Raw genomic sequence first — 21436 nt, 5'->3', positions numbered from 1 at the left:
ACCGAGCGTCTCACGACGGCTTTCTAGCCCTAGGCAGCTGTATCTCCCCGAGGCCCCCTGCGAGCCAGTCCTTCGGCAGTGTGGAGTGTACGGGAGTGCGGACGGTGGCCGCAGCTCCGAGGGGGCCGCCCGAGCAGCGCAGGGAGCGCTCCTCTCAGCGCCCGAACGTGGAAGCCCAAGATGGACAGGGAGGAATGGAGCTGCGAGGCCCTAAGGACTGTCCTAGGGGCCAGGCGGCTCGTGCTGCGCTGAACAGTCTGCAACTTTGCCTCCTGCAAAAAGTAGTGACCGGGGAACCAAGGCGATGGCTCAGGGCCAGGATCCCCTTATGTCCTGGCTGCTCCACTTCCCATCCAGCTCCCCGTTTGTGGCCTGAGAAAGAAGTGGAGTACGTCCCAAGGTCTCGGCACCCTGCACCACCGTGGGAGACCCACAAACTCCTGGCTCTGGCCATTTGGGGGACTGAACCAACAGATGGGGAAGCTTTTTGTCTCTGATCTAACTTTCCAATAAAAATAAATAAGTCGCGCCCGGTTCTAATCCTGGCAGCCCCACTTCCCACCCAGCTCCCTGCTTGTCTTCTGGGAAAACAATCGAGGACAGCCCAAAGTCTTGGAACCCTGTACCCTCATGGAAAACCCAGAGGAGGCTCCTTTTTCCTGGCTTCGGATCGGCGAGCTCTGGCCCCTGTGGTCACTAGGGAAGTGAATCAATGGATGGAAGACCTTCCTCTCTCCTCACTGTATATCTGACTTTGCAATAAAAATAAATACATCTTTAAAAAGATGTATTTTTCTTAGAGAGGCAGATTTATGGAGAAGCCAACAGAAAGATCCTCCATCCATTGGTTCACTCCCCAAGTGGCCACAACGGCTAGAGCTGAGCTGATCCAAAACCAGGAGCTTCTTTCTGGTCTGCCATGTAGCAGCAGGGTCCCAAGGAAGGACTAGCTCTACTGCCTTCCCAGGCCACAAGCAGGATGCTCAGTGGGAAGTGGAGCAGCCAGGACACCAGGCTATCAAGTTGGGCCCTATCCGATGGTTTTGAGGAAATCAACCAAATTGCAATTTGGTCCCAACAAGAACTCAACACAGTCCAGGCAGCATAGCTAAGCTGTTCCCAAGGCAAGAACCACCATTTTGTTGTTGCTTTTTAAGATTTACTTTTATTGGAAAGTCAGATATATAGAGGAGAGACAGAAAAGTCTGTCCACTGATTCACTCAAGTGGCTGCTATGGCTGGAGCTGAGCTGATCTGAAGCCAAGAGCCAGGAGCCTCTTCCGCATCTCCCAAGGATTTGGCCATCCTCTACTGCTTTCCCAGGTCACAAGCAGGGAGCTTGATGGGAAATGGGGCCATTGGGACACGAACTAGCACCCATATGGGATCCCAGCACATGCAAGGTGAGGACCTTAGCTGCTAGGCTATCGCGCTGGGTCCCTTTGTTGTTCTTTGTCCTTTATTTTCCCTCTCAGAAACATCCCCAACACACCCACCCACCATGGCAGAGAACAGCTGAGCCACAAAGAGCTGAAGAAAACAGCTTTTTATTCATTATTATAAGAACCAATTACAGAATCCAAGGTTTAAAAAATGGACAAAAGATCTTTATTTCTGAGAATTGGCATACAAAAGGCAAAGGGGGAAGGGAAGGAACGAGCAAGCGTGGGCTGAAGTTGATGTCAGCTTAGGGGCCTCAAAGTCCATTAGGAAAGTCCGGACACCGGACAGGAAGAAGAACCCCCAATTAGAAAGAAAAAAAAAAAAAAAGACAGACATGGCAGTGCACGCCCCCCTCCCACAATCAGGTATCGCCACCTGATATATTTACTCTTCCCCTTCCCCATTCCCTTTCATAAAGGGAGGCAAAATTTTTAAAAAATTAAAAAACCCTCCCCCCAAAAAACTGTCCAAGACAACTGGGAGTCCTATTCCCCAAAACAGGCTAGGATCCCACACGCGCCAAGTTCCTGCAGTAGGCTCTGCATCATTGGAGTGAAGCCAGGAAGGGGGCCAGTGGCAAGGTGCTAACACCAGAGGGCGCTCAGGCCCCCAGGACGCACACTGCCTTGCCCCTTCCTGCCCGCTCCAGGGGGTTCTGAAGGAGCAGAGGCTTAGGTGCCCTGGGCACACTCCCTGGGCCTCGGCCCACCTCCCTTCCCCACAGACGCTCAGTCCTCCAGCACAATGGGCTCATTGGTGCTGGCAGGATGTGGCGGGGCGGGGAGAGTCACAGGAGGCCGCACTGCAATCAATGTGGGCTTCACCTTCAGGGGCAGGTTGGGCCTGCGGGCAGCTCTCCGCATTTCCAGGTGAGTCAGAGCCTTCCGCAGAGCTCTGGCCACAGCAAGCAGGGAAGGAAAGGGTGAAGAGAACAGTTAGGACTCCGGGTGAAGGAGCACATATCCCACACAGCAGTTCTGCCTTCCAGCCACTCCCTTCCAGGGACCCCGTCTCCCTGCCCCCTCACACCCGCGCCCAGAAGCTTCTTGTAGCTGGTGAAGCTCAGCTGCTCCTCGTCTCCAGGCCCACCATGCTGGACTCTCAGATCCTCCCGCCTACCTGGTATCTTTTGTGGCCACAAACACCACGGGATTGGGGGCATCCGCTGGGTTTAGTTTCTGACGCTTGGCCACTGGCTGTGAGCTTGAGCGAATCCCTGAAGCCAGGGGCCTTCCATTGGCAGAGAAGGGTACCCCTGCCATCTGAAAAAGGGGTTGCTGGCAGTGAGGGGACCCTCTAAGACAGAAAAGCCCACCAGCTTCAGCTTGGCCCACCCACTCCGTCAACTCACAGTCTCATAGGCCCGTTTCACCATGATTCCCCCGAGTCCCCGGTTCTGGGTCAACTGGTTTCTGTTGATTGGTGTCTTGGTACCCCGAGGTGTTTTTGGTTTCAGAGGTGCCTGGGCCACTGACAGGAAGGCAGAAAGGGAAAAACATAAGAACGTGTGCACCTTCTCTTGTCTTTCTCCCCTTCATCGCTTTCCTCTGGGACAGCAGCTTCCTGGACACCTCCGAAGCAGAGAGGTTGGGGAAGGCTCGAACAGGTTATCACCAGCATGAGTATAATCTTATCAAACAAGTCATACTGGACAGCTAATAAAAGAGCAACCCTCAAAAGCAGACACACCAAATCTCCTGGGACTCAATAGGAAAAAAAAACAGGCAGAGGAAGAGAAGATTCTTGACAGAGCCCGACATCATCCCAGCTGGTCCCCTGTCCTTTAACCACCCGATATCTGTGGTCTGGATGCCCGTCCCATACCCAGATCTTTGACGATGGTTGCCAGGGGAAGTCGCACCAGAGGATGGATCTTCAGTGGGGTCTTGGCGGCCTTGGGAAGCCGAATGGAGCCTGGAGAAGAAAGATGGCAGCTTCTGAAGGGGCTGCTTCTGGGGCCAGGAGGCATGCCTAAGCCAACCACACATCCACAGCTGCCATGCCCACTGCCACTGACATCCAGAGAAACCCCTTCCTGCCCTTACACTCTGCTTTGATGGCATTGGCATTGATAGGGGCGTAAGGTCGCCGGGCAGCCCTCCTCGGCTGCAACAGGTCCCTGCACATCCGTCTGGCAAGACGGGTCAGTTTTGTGGTCTGCAGGAGGAAGGTCTGCCTGTTTTTCGCCAGCAGCTTGGCCCGGTTGGCGCTGGTGGTGTATGGGGAGAGGCTCTGGGCTTCGGGTCTAGACAAGTGACCCCTCGAGTGCGGCTCCTAGAGAAGAGCAGAAGAAAAAGCACACATCCAGCCCCAGGACGCTGCCGCCTCCCGTTCCCAGCAGACATTCATTACTTCCTGGGCTCAGTGACATGTTGACACTCGACCTGCTCGACCCCCCAACACCGTCGCCACCCCTGCCAGTCAAGCCATCACCACAGGAAGAGGTGCACACTCTGGCCTTCGCCTCACACTCCCGTCAGTGTGTGCATTGCTGGCCCTTCCTGTACCCCTTCGATCCTTACTGTGGTGCCCCGAGCAGCTCCTTCAAGCTGGGTTGGGGTCTTCAGTCCCCCATACTTCTTCCAGTAGATCCAACAGGAAGCGCAGAGGCGACACTGCATGTTGGGTGGGCCCCAGGCGTACCACTGGGCAGACTGTGTGGCTGAACACAGCAAGAAGTCAGGAAGGAAGCGTGCAGAGTCCCTCGAGTTCTTGACCACGGTGGGCCTCCACCTGCCCACAGCATTCCTGCCCCTTCCTTGAACTCACTGTGGCAGCTTTCGCAAGTCAAGCCCTTTTGGAATCCAGCACCGTTCATACCAGGTTTTGAATTCACAGAAATGATCTGGTTAGGGTTTGGCTTAGTGCTAAAAAGGAAGACAGAACAAATGAGAAAATGGGTAAAGAAAAGAATCCATTTCTGCCCAGCCTCCATAATCTGACCCAGCCTTCTGCCATCCACCTCAGTTACCAAGGGCAGCACAGCTGGAGAGAAGGCACCGTGCCAGTGACCCTCTCAGCACACTTACTAGGTAGGGATGTAGACCTGCTTCAGCTTGCTGTCGGCTTCAGCAGCTTTCAACCTTTTCTACAGGAAGAGACGGAAAGAGCAGGATCAGTGCACCTTGTCATGGAGCAAACCAGCAACCTCACCGGCAGTGTGCAGCGGCTTCCGGCCCAGACCCTACCTGCTGAATATACCGGTCGGTGGTTTTCCACATGTAGTAAAACTGGACGATGCTGGCGAGTGACTTCCAGGGTAGCTAAGGAGAATAGGGGGAGAAAAAATGAGCTCACATGTGGCCCCAGGGCTTGGGACCCTCACCCCTACCTCTCTGCCCATCCCCATCTACTTACAAAATCCTGGCGAATGTCATTGAAGTCCTTGCCGTACTTCTCCAGGGCCTCCTCAAACAGCATGGCCTCAGAGGCAGACCATTCCTCCATCTCATCCCGACACAGCACCGGGCCCCCCTGGGGCACCAAGGTCGACATGGCCTTAGCTAGGTCATAGCCATTCCTCTGCAACGTGTCCATGGCATGAAACTACAGGGAAGAAGCAGGGTGAGGCTGAGGCCCCGCAGCCTCCACCCCACCACTCCATGCTGCTCTTTAAGGATGCCCACTCCTTTCGAGAACCCTCCTCCCCTGTCCCCAGGCTCTGTCCATCCCCACAGAACCCGCCTGCGCAAGGACCCGCCAACTGCTGCTCACCAGAGTGATGTCTCGCGAGGCGGCGGCAGCACTCATGTGCAAGCTGGGCTGCCGAATGGAGCTGCTGCAATCCAAGGCTCTTGCAAAGGTCCCCACCGCTCTGAGGGAGAGATGAGAAGTCAAGTAGAAATGAAAAAGAAAGGGCAAGTGGGCCAGGGAATCAAGCCAGAAGAACTAGAAGGAAAATGTGCTTGCCAAAGAGAAAGTAAGAGTCTATCTCTGAAAATGAGTATGACTGCGAGCCACACGCACACTCCCCAGCCCCGCGCCCCTGCTCCCAGCCCTCACCGTGCCACCACGAGGAACTGATCAATCTGCCGGTCCGTCAGAGGGTTGTCTGGGTCCCAGACTTTCATCTCCATTTTCTGCTGGTTCCGGTTATCAGACTCTCCTGGGAGAATGGCAATGGCTTTGTGATCACGAGAACAAAAGGGAAAGTAACTGGTGTCTTGAAGATTCACAGCGGCACCTCCTTCCCTCTTCTGCTTGAATTCTATCAGCCACCCAGCTCTGCCAGCTCTCGTCCCAGCGGTGCCCAGGCTCTTTTTAGGCTCCTAAGGCCCCATTCTGTTAGGATGGCAGCCAAGAGCCTTGCAGACTGCATGCACACTTCAGGGCAGGTCTTCTTCTTTTAACATTATATTTATTTACTTATTTAGTGAGTTAAAAGAGCAGTGGGCCTAGTGGCTAAGGTCCTCGCCTTGAACATGCCGGGATCCCATATGGGCGCCAGTTCGTATCCTGACAGTCCCACTTCCCATCCAGCTCCCTGCTTCTGGCCTGGGAAAGCAGTCAAGGACAGCCCAAAGCCTTGGGAGCCTGTATCCGTGTGAGAGACCCAGAAGAGACTACTGGCTCCTCGCTTCGGATCAGGTAAGATCTGGCCGTTGCAGCTACTTGGGCAGTGAATCAATGCACGGAAGAACTTCCTGTCTCGCCTCCTCTCTGAATATCTGACTTTCCAATCAAAAAAATAATAATAAAATAAAAATATATTTAAAAAGAGCAGCATAAAGAGAGAGCGCTTCCACTCACTGGTTCACGTAACTGAACAGCGAGGTATGAGCCAGCTTAAAGCCAGGAGCCAGGAACTCCATCCTGGTCTCCCACATGGGTGGCAGGGGCCCAGGTGGTTAGGCCATCCTCCTCTGCCTTCCCAGGTGCGTCAGCAGGAAGGTGGACTGGAAGCACAGCAATCAGGATTCAATCCTATATTTTGAAATGGAATGCCAGCTTCACAAGTGGCATCTTAGCCCACAGTGCCACTATGCCAGCCCCTCCAGGGCACACCAGAAACTGGCAGCCAGGAGCCCCTTAGAATGAAGTAACCCAGTGGTCATTCAGCCTCTCCTGTTTCTTACCATCAGCCAGACGGTCGGGGATCTCAGCCTGGTATTTGCAACCAACTCTGATCTCGCCCTGATCAGCGAGGAGGGTCTTCTGCACGGGGTCAAACACCAGTGAGTAGAAGAAGCAGTCCTGCGATGTGGAGAGGAACAGTGAGCAGGACGGCAATCCAGACACGGCCACGCCAGGCGCCTGCCGACCCTCACCTCCGCACGGCCTCATCCTCCTCTCACTTGGCGGGGGCGGGGGCGCAATACCCACCCCTCCCTCTTCTCCCAACACTTCTTCCTCACCTCCTTTTCCAGGTACTGGCTCAAAATATCTGTTTCGTTCAAGAGGGTTACACTGCACTTCCCCCTAGAAGACAGGGTAGAAAACCAGGGTGAGCCTGCGCTCCCCACAGCCTCCACCACACCATCCTCCTCTCCATCTTCCCAACCAACAGACGCACACAGGCTCACTGGGCCCCCTCATCCTGTACCGTATGTGGGTAGCTGGCAGCGATTCAAACTGCCGTGACAGGAAAAGCTCCCGGTGCTTCAGCTGATGTCGCTGCTGCTCTGACACACCAGGCTGCTTGGATTCCTCCTCAAACTCCCCTGCAGGGTTAAGGAGGAAGAGGCAGGTCACACACAACCCTATGAGCTAACCTCCCTGGGACTCCTCCCGTCACTCGCCCTGCACCTGCATTCCTGCACGCTGCAGCGTAGACCCACCCGTGCTAGCGCGAGGGAGGGCCTGTGAGGCGTCCCAGACCCAGCCGTCAGGGCTCAGGCACCACTCTGAGGGCGCAGACGCGGCCCACACCAGGCCCACCAGCAGCCTCACAGGGCCTCTTTCTTGCCACACTCGACCAAGACCTGGGAGCACGTCACACGAGGTTGTGTCTGCCAGTTCCCGTTTTCAGTTTTGAGGAGACTGCTCTCCAACACCGCATGCAAACCTAAGGATCCCTCACTTTCAACTTGGCTAATAATAGTTTGTGGGGCTTTCAAGGACAACACCTCTCCAGCGAGGGCCAACACCTTCCTCAGGGAGCTGCAGCTTGCTGGAGACCTCTGTGAAAGGGTTAAGCTGGCCAGCTGCCGACCACAGAGGGAGGGGGCAGAGGAGCCTGCAGCCAGGCTCATTGGTGCATTGTTCCCAACCTCAGGGAGAAGGGGGGCCGCAGGGGTGCTGTATGCTCCACCCCTTGCCTGTGCGGAAACCCTGTGCTAAGGCACAGGGACCACACCCCCCACACCCTTTCTGATTGGACAAGGCCAAGGTCAGCCCCTGCCAGAAGAGGCTGGAAACCCCAAAGGGCCAGGGAACTTGGTAAGACTATCTCCTCATTAACCCCTTCATGGCCAGAGTAGCTTTGTAAAAATGAAACAATCAAGCAAGGAGAAACAAGAGGAAAAGGGAGAAAAAAAAAAAGGAAAAAGGAGCTAAGAAAAAATAAAGGCAATACATTTTTCAAAAACAAAACTGATGGCATGCTTAAAGGCAAGGAAGGTGAGGCAAAGGGGAAAGAGGTGAGCTGGAGTGGATGGGGAAGTGGGGGAGATGAGAGATGACCAGGGCAATGAAACCTGCCAAGTCCCGGTTCCTGCGCCGCCTGCTGATGGTGAAACAAGCCTGCCTCGCTGGAGCAGGCTGCGTGCACCAACGGCTCCTGCTCCCTCCGCTCTCCCAGGCCCCAAGCAGAGTCCTGACGACTCAAAACTCTGGGCCAAGTGCCCCACTCTTCCTTAGCTAATTTCCAAATGCTATCATTTCTTACTTCTCTCTCACACACACACTCTGGCTTTCCTTATCACTGTCTCTCCACCCTTTTTCCAGTGTAAAAACAGGCCTCCCTCCACAAACCAGGTACTTCCCACCCCCAAAACTCACAGTCCTGCCTTAGGCCTGCTACGGGAAGCACCTGCAGGGACATGCCTAGATCTCAGCCCACAGCAGCACGGTGGGGGAGGGAGAACCGTGGAGACACTTACGGGCATTGCTATCCGCCAGGCTGTTGAGGCTGCTAGAAATGTCCCTTCGTCGGAAAAGACAGACAACCTTTGCCTCCACATTTCCATTCGCAGTCTGGGGGAGGGAAAAACGGCAGTGAGAACCAGTTATTTCAAAGTGGAAATGCACGCAGAACCGAACAGCAGTGAAGACCCTGCTAAGAGACCCCCAGATGACAGGTCAGGACGCCCCTCCTAGGACACACTTCCAGATCCCTCGGCACCCAAGAAGCAGAGCAGGAAAGCTCCCACGAAGCTCCCAAAAGGCTTTCCAGAATGTATCAGGATGAGTGAATGAACACGAATGGGCACTTAGAATAGCGTCGGAAGACCTCAGAGAGGCCGCTGGGGGAAGGGGGGCGTCGTAGTCCACTCACCTTGTTGAGCTCCTCAATCCGTCGTACCAGGTAGGGATTGCTGGAGGAGTTCTCAAAATAGACGTAATCTGTAGGAGGGGAAGCCAAGACGTGGAGAAGGGCGAGCCCGTCAGAGCAGCAGGGTGAGTGGGACGAGATAAAGTCGGTGGGCCCCGCCAGGCAGAGGGCGAAGAGACTAGGAGGGGGGCCTCCCAGGTGGGCGTGTTGAACCCAAAGGGAAAACGAGGAAGCCCCCCATCTCCAGCCCCCCGTACTGAATTCCAAAAGCACATTCTCCTCCTCCAACTCACTCGGCGACCGAGTTGAACAATTGTTCGCCCCGACACGGCCAGCCTCCCCGCCGCCCCAGCCTCGGTCGAGCGAGGCGCACAATAACGCCTGGGGGGGGAGCAGGAAGCCGCCGGTGCGTTAGCAGGGCCGCGGCAGGGCTGCTGTCAGCTCCTCCGGGGCCCGCGACCCAGCCCACTCTCCGCCCCGGGGACCCCCGTCCCGGCTGCCCGCAGCCTCTCCCGACACCCCCGCTCCGGCGCCCCTCCGCACCCTCCGCTCCCGGGGCTCCCGGTTCCGGTTCCGGTCCACGCCCGTCCGCCGGGCACCGGGCTTCTCCCGCGCGCCGTGTCCCCCGCCCCCGCCGCGCGCCGGGTACTCACCCCCCACCCGGTACATGTTGGCCGCCATGGCCGTTCCCGCCGCCTCCGGCCGCACAAAGGGGTCCGGGAGGCTCGCGACGGTGAAGCTCGGCTCGAGGCAAAGCCCCGAGAGCGGCGCTGGCGCTCTGCGGGAAGACTCCCCGGGGCCCGCGCAGCCGGCACCTCTGCCGCCTCAGCCGTCGCGGTTCATCCCGGCCCGCGCTGTCGCCGCCGCCTCAAGCCCGGGACGTCGCTCGGCTCCTTCCGGATCGAACTCGGCCCCTGTCCGGACCAGAGCCAGACACCGGCTCTCTCTCCCAACACAGCCTCGGCCGGTTCCTCCAGACGTTGAGCTTCACCGGCCCGGGGAAAGGCTTGCCCGGCCCGCCTCGGGGTTCGCCTTCTTCCGGAACACCTTCGGCTGATCGGAGAACAAGGACCAGCGCTCGGCTCAGGTCGGAGAGCAGGACCTCACAGATCGGCTACTTCCGGAACAACTTCGCCAGCTTTCGGCCAACCTCGGTTAGTTACGTTGCTGCTCGGAACCGCCCCCTCCAAGAGCGCGGGGGGGAGGGGGCGGGGCAAGAGGAAGCGGGCTTAACCCTTCCCTCGCCGGAGTCCGAGGCTTTGCCTGAAGTCCCGCAGGACGGGCGCCCTGGGGCTCCGCCTGTACCTTTGCGTACCATTTGCATGAATGCTTGAGGCTGTCTTTCCACATTTGGCTTCTCCTCCACCTCCACCTCAGTCCCCAGCCCCACAGGGTCCCGAGAGAGCCCCGCTACACCGCACAAAAGCATCAGAAAACGACTTTAGTTTCGGTTTATTGCCCCTCAGCAGGCAGCAAGAAATCAGGGCCCAGGCTGGGGCGGGCCCGGCTCGGGTCAGCGGGGGTCCCACAGTGTGCGCAGACAGTCCCCCTGTCCCGGGGAGAGGCGCACTCGGGAATGTCTGTAAGTCTAAGAAAAGGGGTCCAGCCAGTCGGTCCGGTCAGTCCGGCAGTGATCAGACATCCAGGGAGGAGGCAGGAGACAAGGACGGTGTCCGGGAGGGTGTGGCGGCCGACGGCCCCGAGCTCCCAGGGCCCAGCACTCGCCACTGGAAGATGCTGGCATCCTTGCCGCCTAGCGAGATGAGGTACGAGTCGTCGTGCGTGAACCGGACGCTGGTCACATGGCTGCCGTGTCCCCCGTACACGCGGCTCGGCGCCTGGTGGGAGGGGAGGGTCAGTGGCAACGGCCCTTCCCCAGCAGCCCCCTGCGCCCCAGACGGCCTCACCTTGGCACGCGCGCAGGGGTACTGGAAGAGATGCACTTTGCAGAAGTCGTCGGCCACCGCTACAACGCGCTCGTCGTGGGACCGGCACAGCGAGTTGATGTCGGTGCCATCGGAGCCATCGGGCCACACACCTAGCACAGCGATGGCCTCAGCCAAGCCTCCTCCCGCGTCCCAGCACAAGCCCCATCTCCCTGGCACCCGGGGGTGGCCACCCCCGGGACTGGGTCTGTCTCTGTCCATCACCCAAAGCGGGCTGCACATCATCCCATTCCCACCTGCGTCCCAGCACCCCCGCTCACCGTACACGTGGAAGCCCAGCACACAAGTGTAGGTGGCCCACTCCCGGTCTCGGCTCTCATAGCGATTCCTCAGCAGCTTGCAGCCTCCAGCCACGTCCCCTGGGGAGCCAGCGTCCACCTAGCTCAGCCTACCCTGCCCTCAGTTGGCAGGGTGCCCAAGAAGGCCAGTCCCTTGGGCTGGCTGGCCATGAATGCCCCCGAGTTCTCCCAAACGTGCCCCTAAGCCCTGATCAGCTCTGCCTCCCTAGATAAGCTACCTTCTCCCCCCATGCCCTGAGAATTTGTTTCAAAATAATCTCCTCAACTTCCTCCAGCACTTGTGGGAAACCCACTGCGTGTGGTGGTGCCTTTTCCAAGTCACAACAGTTATCAGGTGTGGGTAATTCTGACCCCGCCTTCCCATCCAGCAGCCCCGCTGCCTGGAGCTCCTAGTGCCCCTGCCCCCATCTCTCCCCAGGTACCCTCCCCCATGCCTCTCTCTCCATCTCTCTCCATGCCCTCCACCCTCACTCACAGTAAAGAATCTCATAGTCTCCAGAATTGGACATGATGAAGTTCCCATCCTTGGACCAGTCAAGGTGCGTGATGAAGCTGGAGTGGCCCTGGGAGCAAGGGTCAGGTGCTGACAACCACGGTGCCCATCTCCCATGCCCCTGCCTGCATCAGGCTTCTCCCTCCTGGGAGCTGACCTGCTCCCCACCCACTCCTCCCACCCCAGGGTGCCTCACCACACAGCGGCCAAAGCGGCTAGACTTGGCACCGTCACTGGAAACGCTATAGATGTAGATCATGTTGTCATGGGAACCCACGGCCAGGTACAACCCATCTGCAAAGAGAGTGGCTCAGAGAAGGAAGGGCAGGGGACAGGACTGGGACCAGGGCGGGGCGGGCTCCCACCTGGGCTGTACCGGACCACAGAGAGCTGCTCGTTGCCATCAGTGACATCAGAGACGATCTCTCTGGTCTCTGTGTCCAACACCAACCATCTGAAATGGGGGTTGGAGGGAGGGTGCCAGAATGTGAGGAGACCTCCCCCCAGCCCGCCAGGGAAGCCACCCTGGGCAGAAAGGCTGTGGCATATTAGAGGGTCACCACTGCCTACTCGCACTGGGAAGTGGGAAAGGGCTGGGCAGACAGAAGTCAGAAATTCCAGAACGGGGGGGGGCTTGTGGACATGAAGGCTGTCACTTCCCCACATTTGCCTCCCCTAGGCCCCTCCTGTTCCCACTGCTTTTCCCTCCTCACTGCCACCTCCTCCACTCCCAAGCTCAGAGGAGCCAGTGGTTAGGGGAAGGGGTGAAGAGAGCAAGGGAGGGAGGGAGGCCCCAGGCTGCAGGGAGAAGGGCCAGAGAGGCAGGCAAGCCGCACCTTTGCCCAGACCACCCCCCGCTTTCCCCCACCACCCCCAGGCCCTGCTCACCTCCCTGTGTTCAGTCCCACAGCTACAACCGCCCCACTCGGGTGGAAGTCAGCACAGAGACCAGTCTCCTAGGATGGGGAGGAGGCAAGTTCAGGGAGCGGCCCATCTAGTCGGGGGACCTGGACGGACACCCCTTGTCTGGACCTCGGCCTGGCCAAAGCCTCCTCTTCCTAAGGTGGGGCCGGGGGAAGAGAGGCCCCAGGACCTGGGATGCAGGTGTGGTGTCACTAGACTACAGAACACACTAGACTAGAACAGGGCATGGCACTCAAAATATTGAACTGAGGCTCCCAGCTGGGCTGGAGATGAACCATTTAGCTTACTGTTCCAAGAGGCCTCAGGAGTCCGAAGCAGGGGGCAGTGCCCAGGCAGCACTAGAGGCAGCAGCTTTTACCAGTGGGGAAAAGAAGGGTTAATATTTCACTACCCCATACCACCATGCCAGGGGCTACTGGCTATGCCTCAGGTAGGGAGCAGAAGGAAAGGGGATGTTAGGGAAGAAAGAACAGCTACCCGAAGCCCAGAGGACATGGCTTAAGGGACCTGGCACCAAAAGCTCTACCTTAAGGTCGATGCTCCAGGCCAGCGCGTGGCCCTCCCCGTCCCACAGGCAGAGCTGCCGGTCATGGCCACAGGTAAGGAAGCGGTTCTGGGAGGGATGTGTGCAGAGTCCCCAGAGCTCATCCGTGTGGCCCTGTGGTGGAGCAGGGCTGTTGATGCCAACCTCCCCAGGACCTCCTCCTCCTCACCAAACCCTAAAACTGCCCCCACACACCTGTATCACGGGGGAGAAGCCCTGGGTCAGATCACCCCTGAGCAACGCATTCTTGGTGGTGCCCACCAGAAGCTCAGAACCAAGCCCTTCAGCAATGGCCCGCACAGCCCCGAAGTGTTCTGGAATCTGCAGAGCAACAGTAGAATGTCAAGGACCCATGGACCATTTCTTTTCTCCCTCCCTCCCCAGACCCCACAGCAGCCCAGACCTCACCTCAGCCTCCTGGAGGGCCACCAACCCAGGCCCCCACCGTACCAGCCGGCGGTCCCGTCCGCCACCACTCAGCACTGTCCCATCCCGCAGCAGACACAGGGCAAAGATGGAGCCTTCGTGAGCATGGGCTTGGGCCACGATACCGTAGGTCTCTGTTGGCAAAGCCCCAGTGGAGGGGGTCACGCTTGTGGGGAACAGAGGGCCTGGGCCATTCCAGCCCTTGGGTGGAATGAACACCAGAACACCAACCTCTAATTCTGCCAGTGCAGCCACTACTCTCCCCAGTTCACAGACAGGAAGACCAAGGCTCAGAACTGAGCTAACTCCCTAAAGACTGGACTAGCAGCAAAATCAGACTTTGAGCCAGGCATCTGACAGCCCCCGAACCCACCCCCGCTCCGCCCTCTTCCCCAGTATCTACTGTCCCTCCCCATTCTACACCTACCCCTCCTCCCCCACAGGACACCCAACTCTCAGGATGAAAAAAGGAGGGACGTCTTCTCCCCAGCCCCACACCTCCTGAGGAACTGGGCCAACCTGGGTGCCCTTCCCAACCTTTGGCTCCTCCCCTGCCTGGGGTCCTGGAATCTGAGAGGCTCCGCCCCCAAGTGAGAATGTTGCCTTCTGAGTCTCCAGTTAGAATGTCTCCATCAGGGAGGAACACGAAGCATGGAATAAACTTGGGTTTCTTGTATTTCTGGCAGGGAGAAGACACAGAGAGCCAAGATCAAAGGGAAGGACCAAGCCACAGGGTCTGCTGTAGAACTCACAACACCTCCATCTCCATCCACCTCCCCCAACTTCCACTCATCCACAGCCTCACCCCAAAGACACCCTGTTTCCGAGAGAGGGTCCCGTTCGCCGCAGACACCCCGACTCCAATGCTCCAGTTCCAGAAATGGACATGAGATTTCCCACTGGTGATAATGCAGCTACTGTCACGAGGGCTGAAGCCAACGGCCAGGACTGAGTCATTTGTGCTCTGAAGGGAGGAGACAAGATGTAGCCAGCCCCAAGCCCTGAGCACCTCTGTCCTCCTGGACGCCCCTCCCCCACAAGCCTCCTGAGAGCTGGCTAGTAGGAGTGCACTCACCACTCCCTCCCCTCCAGTAGCTAACACATCCATCACGTGGCACTTTCACAGGTGGAGAAGCCAAAGCTTACTGGGCCTCCTTGGCCCTTGGCAGGTCCAGTGGGGAAGAAAGTGAATGCCTGGGTCCCTATCTCACCCATCCCACCTGCCGACAGCCCATCCCCTGGAGCCTCAGGACCTCCCCAGGCAGGTGGACCCTTCACCTTGATCTCAGCCAGTTTCACTCCCCGGCTGCAGTCCCACACCGACAGCATGTGCTCATTGGAGTCATCCACAACACACAGAAAGGCACCCTGGTCCTGAGGAGGGGGAAGGGGGGACACATCGGAGGGGCTGGGTGAGCCCTCGGGGTCCATGGCCAAGGGGCAGCTCACCGGCAGAGGCTGAGAGGGCAGAAGCTTCCAGGCGTCCCTCTCTCAGGAGAGCCAGACCTTCCAAGGCCTCCGAGTGCAGTGAAACGATGGGGTGCCCAGGCAAGGGGGGGGTCTAGAAGCCTTGGGACCAGCTCACCGCAGCAGAAAAGGCCAGGGCCCCCACACCCCTCTCGAAGGCCCCCAGTCCAATCTCCTGCAGCTTCAGCAGCGTTTCTGAATCCCAGACGTGAACCACTGGCTGCAGGGGCTGGCAGAGGAGACAGGGGCAGGAGTGAGAAGGCAAGTTGGACCGGCATCTCATCGGGTCTGCCTGGAGCCTTGGACACAGGCCTTACCTTCCCATCCTTATCCACTCCGGCTGTCTGTCCCGAAGCTACACGAACACCATCAGGGTGAACGGCAAGGCTGAGTGAGGGAGGAGACATTGTAGGGAAGGGGGTGTCCCAAGGCCCGCTGCAAGACAACTCTTAGCTGCTCCCTCTCAGCCACCCAGACCTCTTCCTGCCAAGCCCACCAGCCCCTACCCACAGGGCCCTCACCATCTAACACAGTCCGTGTGCCCCCGGTAATGCCTCTGGCCACCTCCTCCAGGACCCCCTGGGCCTCCCCCAGGCCGGTACAGCACCACCACGCAAGCGATGAAGTAGACTACCTCCCCAGAGCGCAGCACGAACAAATTAGAACGGGAATCTCGACCCCTATAGCCATACCTGGGGTGAGCACCACGGTCAAGGAAAGGGTCGGATGATGGGCAGGAAGAGAAAGAAGAAAAAAGTCAGGACTTCTGGCTGGCAGTGACACTGGCGATAGGAGGGACGGGGAGGATTCACCAGGCTGTCCCCAAAGGCATGACAAGAAAGCTTCAAAGAGGACAGTGGGGGACAGGGGATCCCAAGGTGGCTCCCATGGGACTCAGGGGGCAGGATACACCCAGTCAAGGCTGAGGGTCTCTGGGGGTGAGCCGTTTGGCAGCTCCTCAAGGCTGCGGATGCCAGACGGGATGTACATGGTAATGGGGCGGCCGCGAAGGAACATCTTCACGGAGATGCCTTCTACAGAGAAAAGGGGGAAAGGTGTGTCAGCCAGCACCCGCAATTTCCCTTCCAGGAGTGCCCCAGTACAACCCCACCCACTGTACCTCATGGGTCCCCCAAAATAGCTGCTGGGGCTATAGCCCAAGTCCTAACACCCTCAGCCTAGTTCTTCCCTCTGTTACATACCCAAATTGTAATTACTCCTCCGGGATCCGGGGCCCCCAGGGCTGGACAGGGGATCTTTCCCACCACGGCTGTTTGGGAAGAAAGCAGAGTATGAGGACTGGGGTCAGAGACAGGGACCCCCTCGGCAAGATGGGGGGACAGGGCCTAAGAAAGAAGGTGCCTGAAGAGACTCCTCTGCACACTTCAAGTGTCTTTGATTCCATTTAAGAGATGATAAGACTGAGGTCGAAGCACTAAACACCCAGCACAGGCCTCAAAGCTTATTCGGGGCAGTGGCAAGAACCAGGCCCTTTCCTCCAGGCCGCCAGGTCTCTGGCCATTGATCCTTTAGTTTTTCCATCTGTAAATTGGGTCCAAAGTGAATCCAGAATGTGTACCTGCCTGGCCCTGCCCTGCAGGGGGCTTGGAGGTGAGCAGGAGAGCCCTGTGTTGCAAGAGGAGAGTGACAGGTAACTACCATGGGGTGATGGTATCTCCTTGGAGACCAGAGTCCAGGGAAGGATGGGGTTAGAATGACTCTTCAGGTGTCCTGCAGCCTACACATGACACAGCTGGCCACTCCCTTGTCCCCATACCATCCAAAGGAAAGAGTGGTAGATAGGTTTAAGGAAAAGAAGGGTTGGAGCTCTGAGAACAGCCATTCGTGAAAAATCACGGGGCCTCTTGCAGAAGCTTGCTGTGTTATGGGAAGGACTTCTTGGTCTCAAATCCCAACTCTAGCTGTGTGACTCCAGGCAGAGGACTGACGCTCTCTGAGCCCACTTCCTCACCTGTACCGGACAGCAGAAGCCAACCTACTCCCCTCCTCCCTGCTTCCCAGGCTATGGGGTCTGAAAGAGCTGGAAGAGGCCCTGGTACACAACAGGTGGCCCACCAGTGCTTGCTCCAACCCTGCCCAAAGAAAGGGTGTGAGGGAGGTGGAGACTCAGCAGACTGAGCTGGAGCAGGCTGAGTCCCCGGGAACCCCACCCACCTCTCAGTGCTCCCTGACCGCAGTAACAGGTTAGCCGAGGAAGCCGCCTTTCTGGACAGCTTCTGCCGAGGCCGTTCAGAGGGAGAGGATGACGAAGAGTTTCTGCGAGGCCTGCTGAAGGCACAGCAAGCAGGTGAGGGAGGGGCAGCCACTCCAGCCCTTGCTCCCAGAATCCTCCCAGCTCTCCGAGGCCCCATCACAGGACACCTACGTGTCAGCGCCACGCGGTGGGGGCTGCAGAGGCCGAAGGTTCCCTGGGGGGCCGGGGGAGCCAGCACCACTGCTGCTGCTGCCCCCTCCCTCAGACTGCGTGCCACTAGGCTCCTCGCTGCCTCCCTGAGGGACGGGGGGCCCGTTGCTCAGGCCAGGAGGTCCAGGGGTTGGCTCTGTCTCCACAACCTCTGGGTCTGTCTGGGTGCCTCGGCTCACCAAGGATGGGCTGCAGGTGGGCGGCAGTCCTGGGGGCACTGCAGGGCTGCTGGGGAGACAGCGAATTAATCTGAAGGCCCAGAGACCCAGCGAAACGGAGGAGGGGTACCTGTGGCCAGACAAGCACATACCTGGCTCTGGCAGGAGCTGGCACACCCAAGCCCTGCAGGGAGCCGGGGGCTGCCTGCAGCCGCAGCAGGCGAAGGGCCTCTGCCAGGGCTGCCTTTACCAGCTCCATCTCCTCCTCCTGCACACGTAGCCTCTGGCTCAAGGACTGCAGGGCCTCCTGCGTAGGGCCCTCACCTAGGCAAGGGGCAGGAAACAATCAGAAGGTTCCCCTACCTGGTCCCGAGGGGCCTGCAGTGCAAGCCCTCTTCAAGTAGCGCCCCCCACCCCACACACACACGCCCCTCCCGGGGCTTGGAGTTCCGTGTAGAGAGGGAGGAGGCGGATGGTAAAAGATCAAGGGCCTCCTTCTGGTAGGGCAGGCAGGAGCCTGGCAAAGCGCCCTTGCTGCTGCCGTCTCAGCCTCCGCAAAGACAGGGAGTACCATGGAGTACCAAGGAGGAAATATGGAGTAATGCCGAGGAACGTGGGAGCCGCAGTGTGGGGAGGGAGGCGCGGTCCCAGGGAGGGGAGGGATTGCAATCCTTCCAGCACCCATCGCTGCACCAACAAGCGCAGATCCCCAGCGAAAGTGCACAGTAACTGAACCCCCGGAACCGGGCAAAGGGGTGGGGGCACCACGGTGCAGTCAGAGGGAGGAGGCCCCGGAGTACAGGAAGAGACCCAGAATGCCAGGGGAGGCTCTCCGTGGTGAAAAGGTGGCAGCCAAGGTCCAGAAGGCGCGAGGCTGGGGATCGGAGATGGAAAAACCCAGGACAGCAGGAGCAGAAGCCCACACAGTAACACGGGGGAACAAGAGAACCTCCAAGGCCCCCAGTCACACCGAGGACACAGCGCCGTGGGGCAAGTCCGTAATGACAGGAGGAGGACCCAAGTGACCGGGCAGGACGACCTGGACCACCGCGAAAGATGCTCAAAGCCCCTGGGACGCGGGAGCACGCGGGGACGCAGCCAGACAACCGTCGGGGGCGCCCGACGGGCAGGGCGCTCCGGGAAGGGGCACGCCGCCCGCCCCGCCCCGTACTCACCGGGCCCCGCGGCCCCCTCCATTCGGCCCCCGGGCTGCTCGGAGCGGCGGCGGCGGCGGCGTCTAAGCCGCGGGGGCCATAGCCGGGGAGGGGGGAAAGGGAAGCACCCCGGGACGCGCGCACGCAGGGGTGCCGTGCCACCCCTCGGGGGCGCTGTCGGGTGCGGGGAAAGGGCCTGGAGGGGGCGCTGTGGGGCCGGGGTCGCGGTCTCCCCGGCCCGTGCGGGCCTCGGACTCTCCCGGGACCGCTCTGGGCTCCCGGGAGTCGGGTGGCGGGGCCGTCCCGGGCCCCAGCCGCCGCAGCACAAACAGGCGCCGGACGCGGAGCCGCCAGGAAGCGCGGGAGGGGGGGGCCGGGCCGCCTGGTAACCCCTCCCTGTCCGGACCTCGCCGCGCCGTCGAGGGCGGGGCCAGCGCCTGACCCTCGCTCACCCTGCCGGCCTCGGGTCGCCAAACCCTTCCCGGTCCCCGCCCCCCCCATTCCCAGGGGGATCCTGGAGGCGGAGTGCGCCTCCATCCCCCACCACCCGGTCCCTTGGCTTCTTAGGGCTCAGCCGACCAAACCCCCCACTTCCGCGAAAGGGCAGGGGCGGGGTCACGAAACGGGCCTTCAGCCCGGGGGCGGAACTTTTCCTAAGGGACCTGGCCAAGGCATCCCGAACGGGAGCTGGCGTTGGCTTCTTAAGGAGGGGGGTGGGGGTGGGAGTGATGTGTGTGAGAGGATGCCCAGGGTATTGGGGTCAGGGTGGCATTAGCCCAGCTCAAGCCGAACGAGGCTGACTCAGCGACCTGCCCCCGGCCAGCCCCCATCCCGCCGGTTGTTCTCTCTCTGGGGCAGAGATGGGAGATGGCGCCGGTGCTGCCACTGGTCCTGCCGCTCCAGCCCCGCATCCGGCTGGCACAGGGGCTGTGGCTGTGCTCCTGGCTGCTGGCGCTGGCCAGCGGCCTCACCCTCCTCTGTAGCGGGCACCTTCTGATCCAGCTGTGGCACCTTGGCACCTTCCTGTCTCCATCCTGCCCATTCCCTGCCCTGCCACGGACTGCTCTGGCAGCAGGCGCCTTGGCCCTGGGCACAGGACTGGGGGGTGCAGGAGCCAGCCGGGCAAGTCTGGATGCGGCTCAGTACCCAGCCTGGCGGGGGGTCCTGGGCCCCTTGCTGGTGGCTGGCACTGCTGTGAGTGGGGGGCTCCTAGTCCTGGCCCTGGGGCTAGCCCTGGGTTTGCCTAGCAGTCTGGAGGAGGGGCTGGAGGAGGGCCTTGGGACCGCCTTGGTTCACTACAAGGATACAGAGGTGCCGGGACACTGTCATGCCAAGCGGCTGGTGGATGAGCTGCAGCTAAGGCACCAGTGCTGTGGGCGCCACGGCTACAAGGATTGGTTTGGGGTCCAGTGGGTGAGCAGTCGTTACCTGGACCCTGGTGATCAGGACGTGGCTGAGTGAGTGATTTCTTTCTCCTTCCCTTCCTTTCTCTGCTGCGAGGCCTTTCCCTTCCCTTGCCCTGAGACACGACCCCCTCTTCACCCAGTTGAAACTATAATAGAATACAGTCGTCGGGAGAATGGCTTAGAGCCCTGTCCCTTGTCGGCTGTGTGACTCAAGTCCTGCAGCCAGGCCACTCGGCCCACGTCCCAGCCTGTAAAGCGAAAGAACAACATTTACCTTGCAGATAGTTACAGATTGCAGAGAGCTGCAAAGATCATTGGAGCTAAAGAAGCAGTGCAGGCTTTGCTGTCTGCGTCCAGCCCTGCCCACCTCCAGCCCAACTCACAGCCCGCCCTTCCCCCCGTAGCCGGATCCAGAGCAACGTGGAAGGCCTCTACCTGATAGACGGCGTCCCCTTCTCCTGCTGCAACCCCCACTCACCTCGGCCCTGCCTGCAGAGCCGTCTCTCCGACCCCCACGCCCACCCCCTCTTCGATCCTCGGCAACCCAACCTGAACCTCTGGGCCCAAGGGTGCCATGGGGTGCTGCTGGGATACCTGCAGGGCTTGGCAGGCACACTGGGCAGCCTGCTGGCCGTCACCTTCCTATTGCAGGTGAGTTAGCAAAGTATCCAGGGCCTCCCCCGACCTGGGACCCAGAGTGGCCTCCCGCCCTACAGCCCTGAACTACTGACCACCCTTGACGCTTTTCCCCTTGCTTCCCCCACAGGCTTTGGTGCTGCTGGGTCTGCGATACCTGCAGACAGCGCTGGAGGGGCTGGGAGGGATCATCCATGCAGAAGGAGACACCCAGGGCTATCTCTTTCCGGCTGGGCTGAAAGACATGCTGAAAACAGCTTGGCTTCAAGGAGGGGTTGCTCCCAAGCCAGCACCCCAGGAGGCTGCACCAGGCGAGGCACTACCCCAAGAGGGTCCACCTGAGGACCAGTGACCTGCAACATGGGGTGTGGCCTGGGGGGAAGGGAAGAGGGAAGGATAAATCTGGAAACCTGGCACCTCGCACCCCTGCAAGGTTTCAGGGTGTATGTGTGTATGTCTTTGGGATTACAAGGATAAAGCAAAGTCATCCAGCTGGATTAGGACAAAATGGGAAAACAGGTGTCCTAGGGCCTAGGCCTCATGGCCGGAACAACAGGGAACAGAAAACAGGCTGATGGGAAAGTGACAAGTGACTTCATGGGAAGTCTGCAGGTGAACAGACTCAATAAAGTTCGACTGGAAGCTGCGCTGTGTCTCATCAAGAGGGAGCAGCCCCCCGAAAG

At 59.3% G+C, this 21436-nt stretch overlaps 3 protein-coding genes across 9 annotated transcripts; 1 reads left to right on the top strand and 2 right to left on the bottom strand.

Annotated features, from left to right (window-relative positions):
• Positions 1-1531: 1531 nt before the first annotated feature.
• On the bottom strand, positions 1532-10063 carry MTA2 (metastasis associated 1 family member 2). Of its 2 annotated transcripts, none has more exons than XM_004596774.4 (18): positions 9529-10063; positions 8879-8946; positions 8484-8577; positions 6986-7103; positions 6798-6861; positions 6519-6636; positions 5446-5548; positions 5158-5257; positions 4801-4989; positions 4632-4706; positions 4473-4531; positions 4213-4310; positions 3966-4105; positions 3489-3717; positions 3268-3357; positions 2795-2913; positions 2563-2705; positions 1532-2337 (listed from the first exon to the last, which is right to left on the bottom strand). In XM_004596774.4, exons 1-18 carry the CDS (start codon positions 9554-9556, stop codon positions 2172-2174), a joined length of 2001 nt encoding a protein of 666 aa, XP_004596831.1. In that variant the 5' UTR covers positions 9557-10063; the 3' UTR covers positions 1532-2171. The 2 variants fall into 2 exon arrangements, with proteins under 2 accessions (XP_004596831.1, XP_058518898.1); XM_058662915.1 differs by lacking the exon at positions 9529-10063 and adding an exon at positions 9169-9280.
• Positions 10064-10311: 248 nt separating this feature from the next.
• EML3 (EMAP like 3) lies at positions 10312-19071 on the bottom strand. 6 transcript variants are annotated; one of them, XM_058662913.1, is made up of 22 exons: positions 18733-19044; positions 17710-17881; positions 17361-17627; positions 17150-17260; positions 16177-16244; positions 15885-16008; positions 15496-15666; positions 15292-15361; positions 15093-15203; positions 14786-14881; positions 14313-14471; positions 14045-14186; positions 13490-13641; positions 13277-13402; positions 13064-13195; positions 12502-12569; positions 11979-12067; positions 11810-11907; positions 11596-11683; positions 11082-11180; positions 10783-10803; positions 10312-10713 (listed from the first exon to the last, which is right to left on the bottom strand). In XM_058662913.1, exons 1-22 carry the CDS (start codon positions 18752-18754, stop codon positions 10328-10330), a joined length of 2772 nt encoding a protein of 923 aa, XP_058518896.1. In that variant the 5' UTR covers positions 18755-19044; the 3' UTR covers positions 10312-10327. The 6 variants fall into 6 exon arrangements, with proteins under 6 accessions (XP_058518896.1, XP_058518897.1, XP_004596829.2 ...); XM_058662914.1 differs by having other exon boundaries at positions 17361-17624; positions 18733-19043; XM_004596772.2 differs by having other exon boundaries at positions 10425-10713; positions 10783-10913; positions 18733-19071.
• Positions 19072-19096: 25 nt separating this feature from the next.
• On the top strand, positions 19097-21182 carry ROM1 (retinal outer segment membrane protein 1). The gene is made up of 3 exons (XM_004596894.3): positions 19097-20168; positions 20522-20768; positions 20884-21182. Exons 1-3 carry the CDS (start codon positions 19579-19581, stop codon positions 21103-21105), a joined length of 1059 nt encoding a protein of 352 aa, XP_004596951.2. The 5' UTR covers positions 19097-19578; the 3' UTR covers positions 21106-21182.
• Positions 21183-21436: the final 254 nt, after the last annotated feature.

This window comes from Ochotona princeps, chromosome 4, assembly GCF_030435755.1.
Source record: "Ochotona princeps isolate mOchPri1 chromosome 4, mOchPri1.hap1, whole genome shotgun sequence".
Classification (NCBI taxonomy): domain Eukaryota; kingdom Metazoa; phylum Chordata; class Mammalia; order Lagomorpha; family Ochotonidae; genus Ochotona; species Ochotona princeps.
Note: the sequence above shows the minus strand (reverse complement) of the source record. Positions and strands in the feature narration are given on the sequence as shown.